This window comes from Aethina tumida, chromosome 5 (assembly GCF_024364675.1).
Source record: "Aethina tumida isolate Nest 87 chromosome 5, icAetTumi1.1, whole genome shotgun sequence".
In the NCBI taxonomy this organism is placed as follows: domain Eukaryota; kingdom Metazoa; phylum Arthropoda; class Insecta; order Coleoptera; family Nitidulidae; genus Aethina; species Aethina tumida.
In genome coordinates, this window is record NC_065439.1 from 5331279 (window position 1) to 5340642 (window position 9364).

The following is a 9364-nucleotide window of genomic DNA, read 5'->3' on the forward strand; positions in this document are numbered from 1 at the left end:
GAATGTGCATCTGGACTGAGTGTGTCCAAACTTTTGGCACCGGTAGCACTGGCTTGGGGCCGTGGACTTATTTTTTGACTCGACCTTTACCACTAGGTCGAGGAGTCTGTTTATTTGGAAGACTTCTTTGCTGTTCGTCTTGACTAGGAACAGCGGCATTGGTTGTTGTGTCTTCATGTTCGTCATCCTGGTGACGGAGTGGGCGTCGATACCTTGCTTAGCCAGGTCTTCTTTGATTTCTTCGGTTTCAGTATTTTTTGGCAGTCCTCCGATGACTGCGTAGATTTGCTTTTTCTCGGGGAGTCTGTACATTTAGAATGACTTACCTTTGTTTTGTAAAACTCTGGTAAGTTTTCTGTAGTCCTCCGAACTTTGTACATAAATTTTGGTGGTTTGGCCAATGTTTTTGGCTTTTGCCACCTTAATTTCATTTTCTTTCATTGTAGTTCTGGTTATATTCCAGTCCTCGTTGTTTTCCACCACAATTGGGGGATTTTTTGCGTGGTAGACTGGCGAGGCTGTAACCTTGGCGTATGATGGAGACGCCACGCTTTGAATGTCTCCTTTTGGGAGTGTTGAGTTGGTTAAGGTTGCGGGGGGTTGTACTCTTTGCGTCTCTCGTTGCGCTGCCTTGAGCTTATTCACCATCTTTATAAGCTCATCGATTTGATTTTGTTTTTCTTCGAGCGATTCCTCGTATTCTTTTTTCAGCTTCGCGATTTGCCTTTCCAGCTTCCTATCTGCTTTGGTTTTCTCTGCTTGCGCAGAGAGATTTTTCAGGCTACTCATCTTGCCTTTTGAGGTTAGCCTTGTTTTATGGTTACCACGTGGAATGTTTACATAAACCCCATTAAGAGATACTCTTAAGTGAACGAAAACATTACCATGCCTGAATCACTAGAAAAATAAGATTACTGCTTAACTAATATACAAACTATATCTAACATAAATATTAATACAAATAACTTACTTCTAAATCACACTAAACTCAAATAGCACTGAAATTATTCAGTCTAAAATTTTTATTTAATTCTTAAAATCATTGACAATATGGCAGCCAGGACAAACTTGATTGTGGTGAGTTTTTAGCTTATTATATTATTACAATTTACTTATTAAACATATATTTTCTTATATAGGAAAATTGGGGTGACGATTGTGGCGGCCCTTCCTTTTTTGACACCGATTTTTACACAAGGACGGAGAAACTGCCGATCATCCGGTATCCACCTCACGTTGCGAAGGTGAACTTCACCAAAGATTAAGGAGAGAGACGGAGGCAGAGACGGCAGCAGAGACTGCGGCGACACTTGCTGGTCTCCAAATAGAGGCTAGACGACTCCGTATCATTGCGGATTCGTCAAGTGCAACAGCGAGGGGAATGACCGTCTCCCTCGATGCAAAAAGACGAAATAAATAATATTTTATATATTATTTATATTGTATTGAGAAAAAAAATTAATATTAAAAATATACGCTACAAATAAATTTGAAAGTTTTTTTTCCAATTACCTCACTGTTTGGAAACATCGGTGATAAATATGATGTACAGAGTGCTGAAATTTCATTTCAATGTTAGTCATTGAGTATCGCAGTAATGGTTTATTAAACTTTGTTATTGACAACTTACCGTTTGAATTACATCTACCATTTTATCAGTACTGTGATCCTGGTACGAAATTGAAAAAACGACTTGCGAGAGGTGATACAGGTATCAACGAGTTGGACAAAGCCTGCAAACGACACGACATTATCTACGAGGAAAATAAATCGTTGCAGGACAGACACAAGGCAGACTTGGTTTTGGAAAACGAAGCGTGGTACCGTGTAAAATCCAAGAACGCTAATTTGGGTGAAAAAGCAGCCACGTGGCTTGTAACAACGGGAATGAAGATAAAAAGGAAGCTCGGAATGGGCCATCGCCAATCAAAAATTTCATTCAAGAAAGACATTGTCGACAAAATCGATAAAAAGATTTTAAAATCGGTCGACATAAAACCTGGTAGCAAGTCATTACGGAAATGCGGCGTAAGGACCCACGTAATTATCAACAACCGTATTGAAAATTTTATGAACTTTGTGCTGAATCAAAGGAAAATTTTCAAAAAACTGACTGTGATTGCGCATAACGGGCAAACATTCGACCATCAGTTCATCCTGAACTATATTCTCACCAAAACAGACATCAAGCCAAACTTAATTATGCGGGGGACAAAAATTATTTTGGCTGAGGTGGGAAATGTGCGATTTTTGGACTCGCTGAATTATTTTCCAATGGCTCTGGCAAAGCTACCTAAAGCTTTCGGTCTTGCTGGAAACTTTAAGAAGGGGTATTTTCCACACTTGTTTAATAATACCCTGGAAAATCAGCAATACGTGGGTCCTTTACCATCAAGAGGTATTATTGTAATAAAAAATTCTGATAACCTTTGCCTGCCACGGGCACTTGTAGTGTTAATCGCGAAACTGACTAGTGATCCACAATTCGTACAGGTTCGCCCGGACATTGGACAACTACAAGGAATACGAGCTATGGAACTGTGCCAGACAGCGGGTGTTGAGATTCCCGCGGAGGATGCCGGGATTCAGGAGTTGCAAGCATTCCAAAGGGTTTTATCCGAATACAGAATTACAGTGTTCAAGTACGGTGCCGGTGGACGAGAGGTGATTTTTAAAGGACAAAGTGAAGGACCAACCCTTAATTTACTACTTCACAAAGAACGTTATAACGCGATTGAATCGTTACTACTGCGAAGAATGTAATCTCCCATTCAAAACACGCGTCAACCATCATTGCAGTGGGATTTGTCCGTGCTGTCGTGAATCACCACGGTGCGAGGATGAGGAGAAAATAGAGTGTGTGGATTGTCATCGTCACTTCAGGAGCCGGAAATGTTTGGAAAATCATCTACGGATTAAGAAGAGATCCAACGTATGTGCCGACTTGCGAATGTGTCAAAGGTGCTTTAAAACTGTCGATGGAAAACGTAAGCATGAATGTGGTGAAATTTTTTGTAAGATCTGTAAAAAACACCATCAGATAAATCAACAGTGTTATATTCAGCCAAACACAAAGGAACCCTGCCTTACTGATTTATTATTCATATTTTACGATTTGGAAACACGACAGGACACCATTCAGACCGACGGCAGTGCATGAAACCACATTGTGTGTGTTTAAATTGTGTTGTTCCAACTGTTTAGATATGGAAGTGGAATTTTGTGAAAAATGCGGCGTAAGGACCCAAGTAATTATCAACAACCCTATTGCAAATTTTATGAACTTTGTGCTGAATCAAAGGAAAATTTTCAAAAGAGTGACTGTGATTGCGCATAACGGTCAAGCATTCGACCATCAGCTCATCCTGAACTATATTCTCACCAAAACAGACATCAAGCCAAACTTAATTATGCGGGGGACAAAAATTATTTTGGCTGAGGTGGGAAATGTGCGATTTTTGGACTCGCTAAATTATTTTCCAATGGCTCTGGCAAAGCTACCTAAAGCTTTCGGTCTTGCAGGAAACTTTAAGAAGGGTTATTTTCCACACTTGTTTAATACCCTGGAAAATCAGCAATACGTGGGTCCTTTATCATCTGTTGAATTTTACGGTCCGAATCAAATGAAGCCCGAGGACCGACATACGTTTTTAAACTGGCATCAAGAGCATCAGAATGATGTTTTTAATTTCCAGGAGGAAATCGTCGCATATTGCAAGTCGGATGTGAAAATACTAATGAGAGCCTGTCTTTCATTTAGGTCGATGCTTCTTAACGAGTGTAAGGTTTGTCCATTCACTGAAGCAACAACAATAGCATCAGCGTGTAATATGGTGTTTGTTCGAAACTATCTGGAAGCCGATACAATCGCCGTTATTCCCCGTGGTGGTTACCAAATGGCTGATAATCAATCGGTTATCGCTTTACAATGGTTGTTGTGGGAGGAGAACGTACGAGGAATCACCATACATCACGCCGGTACAGGTCGAGAACACATAGTAGGAGGAGGACTCAAAGTTGACGGATTTAATGAGGAGCAGCGGCAAATATTTGAGTTTCACGGTTGTTACTTTCATGGATGCACCAGCTGTTTCAAATTTCACCGAGACACATCGATTGGAGGAGGTAAAACGGATACCACGCGAAATCGTTACGAGGCCACCCCCGTTAAAACGACTCGACTTCGCAACTTAGGATTTGAAGTCATCGAAATGTGGGAATGTAACTTCCGCACATTATTAAAACAGAGTTGTGATATACGTGATTTTGTGGAAAACCATCCCGTGTTGGCAACATCACCAATGAATCCTCGTGACGGTTTTTATGGAGGACGAACCGGAAACACTGTTACATACTACAAATGTAACAAGGGTGAGCGCATCAAATATATCGATGAATGCTCGTTGTACCCTTTCGTGTGCAAGTACGGCCGATTTCCTCTAGGACACCCCACAATTCATGTAGGATCTGCAGCCCAGGACATTGATTTATCCACCGTAGATGGCATGGTGAAATGTAAAATTTTACCACCCACGCAATTGTAGCACCCCGTTCTCCCTGTCAGGATGAAGGGAAAGTTAATGTTCGCCCTTTGCAACAGCTGTGGTGAAAGTTCACAACAACGTGAGTGTTGCCATACGGAGGAAGAACAGTCGTTCACCGGGACATGGGTAATTGCAGAAGTACTTAAAGCATTGGAAGAAGGCTACAGGATTGGGGAAGTGTTTGAAGTGTGGACATACGAAACGCGTCAGTACAACCATGCGGCGGGTCAGCTGGGTTTATTCACAGAAATGATGAATAAATTCATCAAAATTAAACAGGAAGCGTCCGGCTGGCCCGCAGATTGCGTAAACGATGTAGTCACACAGCAACAATACTTGGTGGATTTTGAAGAAGATGAAAAAGTGAAACTAACACCGAAACGCATCGAAAATAACCCTGGTCTTCGATCCCTCGCCAAATTAATGCCGAATTCGTTCTGGGGAAAGTGTGGACAACGCGAAAACCAACCCCAAACAACCATCGTCAACGATCCTCAGGAATGCTTTGATCTCCTTGCGCATCCGTCGAAGAATGTCAACAGTATAACTCCTGTTAATAAACAAACTGTTGTAATCAACTGGGAGTACGCCGACGAGGCTGTGGAATCTCTGCCCACTGTGAATGTGGTAGTTGCAGCTTTTGTTACAGCACAGGCCCGTTTGAAGTTGTACGAATATCTAGAGATGTTGGATACACGTGTTTTATACTACAATACCGATTCCGTTATCTATGTGTCAAACAACCTTTTTCCAGATCCCCTGACTGGAAAATTCATTGGAGATATCACCGATGAGCTGGAGATATACGGTATCGGTTTCTACATCACGGAATTTGTTTCGGGCGGACCGAAAAATTACGCATACTCGGTGTGGTCAACGACAAAGCAATGTATCGAACATGTTTGTAAGGTGAAAGGGATCGCCTTAACATACAGCGCTTCTCAGTTGATTAATTTTGAGGAAATTAAACAAATTGTTCTGAAAAAAACAGAGCCCATTCATTTGACGTCGATGAACTTTGTGCGGACAAAAGATCATCGCGTAATAACCAAAGAAGAGACAAAGACATACAGAACGAATTCAACAAAGAGACTCTTCATGGATGACAACAGTTCTCGATTATTCGGATACAAGGTCCCAGGAAGTGATTAATGGAAGTGATTAAGTGGAAATAAAAAAATTAATATAATAATATTAAAAAAGGTAACTTTGAATTATTAATATTCAACGCGTACAACTTGGTGAGAAACGGACTTGTACACTCAGCATACATCACCGCCATGACAACTATCCTTAGGAGTCTCAGTCAAAAAATCAGTCACAAAAAAGGTGTATCACTATAAAATTACCATTGAATAATTAATATTGTATATGTATATGTTTTCTGTTTACTTTAGAAACACGGTACGAAAGCAACAACGAAAGACAGAACTTTTTCGCCTCTTTTTCATGTATCGAAATAACAAAATGTATAATAAATTGTAATATAAATGTACAATAATAAATTGTAATATAAATGTTGTATAATAATTGTAATAATAAATTGTTAACTTATTGATATGTTTTTGTTTTTAATATGTAATAAAATCATAATTATAAATTAATTGCATTTTCATTCACTCTTGCGTCTTCCTACACTTTTGGTCTGAGGTGCCCCACGACCGGACAAAAATAAACAAATGTGCGCATGTGCGTCTTCCTTCGTTTTTGGTCTCAAGTGCCCCACGAGGAAAAGTAAACAAATGTACGCATATCATACACTCGTGACGTCACAACTATGCTGTCTGTCTCAAGTGCCCCATATTCTACTACTTTGACCTGTTAACTTGTATAGACAAGTCGGATTTACTCTGCCAAGCCACACTTACTAGCACCACTTTGGGCCGGTTCGAGTGAGCTTTCCTTTTTATATTTTTATTCTCCTCGATACCATTCCATCAGTAGCAGCTTTCATTTCACTAACACCATCATAATCATCATCATTAAGCGGTGACTTTTATTTTTGATCAGGGTAAGTTTAAATAATTAATATCCTTTTTATAAATATGTATGTTATGTGAATATTTCTCTAAGCAGTCAACGGAAACATGGATTTGCAACAAATCAACACAGTATCAAGTCAGAAAAATCAGAACAGAAAACGCGTATTCAAGTTGACCAGTCTACAGGAAGGAGAAGGCCATTTAATACACAACATGAAGATAGTGAATGGCACATTCGGTAAAAGTGTTTTGGTCGAATTGGAAAAAACTGTTGCGTTTCTACCTAATCGAGTCACCCGAGTACTGGAGGCCAACATCGAAAAGTTTGAACCAGAAAAGTCAGATCATAAACCTGCCCGAACAGAGGGGCGGTGCCAATGTCGTGACGTCACAACTGTCTGCCTATTCAGATGTGTATTCTACTGCAATGGTACTACCCCTTCTCCCTCAACGCAATTTTGTGACTGGCTTTGAGGAAGTGGAGACACGGATGAAGAATAGAGTCCAAGGACAAGAGCAAATGATTGCAACATTTGTTACGTGCCATAAATTCCGATGATAATCCACCGCAAAGTTCAACTCGTTTAAATCATGTGACGGAACCAAATGCTGATACAACTGCAGGTACGAATTTAGCCTACGTTGAAGATTTCAATGGAGACGGCAATTATAAACTTTTTATTATTCTTAAAATCATTGGCAATATGGCAGCCAGGACAAACTTGATTGAGGCTAGTTTTTAGCTTATTATATTATTACAATTTACTTATTAAACATATATTTTCTTATATAGGAAAGTTGAGACGACGATTGCGGCGGCCCTTCCTTTTTTGACACCGATTTTTACACAAGGACGGAGAATTTGTCGATCATCCGGTATCAACCTCACGGTCTCACTCGTGGGGAAAGAAAAGGCCTTTAAACGTCGCGAAAGTGAACGTGACCAAAGATTAAGGAGAGAGGCGGAGGCAGATGCGGCAGCAGAGGCGGTGGCTAAGGCCGCTGTAGCCAAAGCCTTAGTGATTTATTATTCATATTTTACGATTTGGAAACACGACAGGACACTATTTTGGGTGACGGCAGTGCAGTGTATTGTATTGTATTATGAATTGCATTAAGGTTTTTTAGACCATGGGATCTAATAATGATAACAGTGAATTAAGTAGGTCACCACGTGTCCCAGAAACAAATTGATCTTTTAAAATTAAATTATCAGCGTATGTTATTTTAATATCTAATTTGGGTCATTTTTACAAAAAAAAAAAAAAAATGATATTTATTTTTTTCAATTAAAAATTTCCTAAGCCCTTTGAAATCCATAATACTTTGTACAAAATATATATATGTTTATTTATTTCAGAATTGTACAATATGTCTTAAATCTTTTATTGTTATGGTATGGTTATAATTCAATATCTAATTTGGGTCATTTTTAGAAAAAGAAAATTGACATTATTTTTTTTTTCAATTAGAAATTTCCTAAGCCCTTTCACATCTACAATACCTTGTACAAAATAAATAATGTTTTTTTATTTGAGAATTGCACAATGTGTCTCATAAAAAAATAATTTTCTGGAAATTTAACTTACTATAACAAAATATTCAGCACCTGAATTTCTTAAATAATGAAATAAATATTGTTGCACAATGAAAATTAGGAAAAACACACTTTTACATAATATGAGATATTTTTAGAACTCTTAAGTATTAAAATTTTCAACTCAAAAATTGTTGATATTTATCAAAGATTTTGATCATCTTTTACAAGTAACGTTTAAATTATGTGAAGGTATTTAAATTGTGTGACACTATTGAGGGTATTATATATAAAAATTGTTAAAAATTAGATCAGGCTAACATATAATTTAACAGAAATATTTGATGGAATCTTTTAATTAATTTAAGTTATCGTTCAATGTTTTTTCATTTAAAAACAGACGCAACATAAATATAAATGTCTTTCATTTTAAATTTTACCAACAATGTACAATGTACAAAAGTAACCATTGATTTCTCTTAGTTTGCTAATTTGTCTAATCTAATTTATGTTTTAGGTAATTCGAACACATATCCAATAAAGACGTGAGTTGTCAACATTGAATCGAAATCCGATAAAGAAGATATTTCCATTTTCTAACAAAATATTGCTTTATTTTTCTATTCATTAGCGGTAAAAATTTCTTTTCTTGATATTTCATAATTTTTAATATTAAACGTTGTAAGTTATTTCATCACCCCACATCACATCACATTCACAAAAGATTCACATTATAAGCATCTTCATATTTTGGTGTCTGTTTAGACATTCGTTCTATTAGTTTTATAGAATACTTAAGATCTCTGTTCCAACTTTAATCTGTGTCAGTTTCATCACATTAAGATTGATTTAAACATGACAAAGACACAAAATTGTGAAGTGTGTAAAATTTCTAACAGAAAAATTGCTTTATTTTTCTTCTATTAGTGGTAAAAATTTCTTTTCTTAATATTTCATAATTTTTAATATTAAACGTTGTAGGTTATTATATTATGGTAGGTATGTTTTTTGGGAAGGATTTAGTTGTTTGTTATACATTTAAAAAGTATTCTACAACTTCTAACTTTGTTGCTTTAACAATATTAGGATATGTGAATAAAACTCTTTTTTTATTTAATATATTTATTGATATAGTCTATATACATTTACAATTATACTTCATTGTATTTAGAATAAACATATGTGAACGTTTTAAACTATTTCATAACTATAATAAAAATATAATTATTCTTTCGCTTGTTTTTTCCACATTCCCTAACATCCAAGCATTTTGGCCAAAAAAGCATATTTTTCTATTTTTA

General features: G+C 37.2%; 2 protein-coding genes across 2 annotated transcripts; both read left to right on the forward strand.

Annotated features, from left to right (window-relative positions):
• Positions 1-3206: 3206 nt before the first annotated feature.
• LOC126265580 (uncharacterized) lies at positions 3207-4544 on the forward strand. Its single transcript, XM_049967462.1, has one exon. It carries the CDS (start codon positions 3207-3209, stop codon positions 4542-4544), a length of 1338 nt encoding a protein of 445 aa, XP_049823419.1.
• A 21-nt stretch (positions 4545-4565) lies between these two features.
• Positions 4566-5696, forward strand: LOC126265581 (uncharacterized). Its single transcript, XM_049967464.1, has one exon. The coding sequence runs from the start codon at positions 4566-4568 to the stop codon at positions 5694-5696; it is 1131 nt and encodes a 376-aa protein (XP_049823421.1).
• Positions 5697-9364: the final 3668 nt, after the last annotated feature.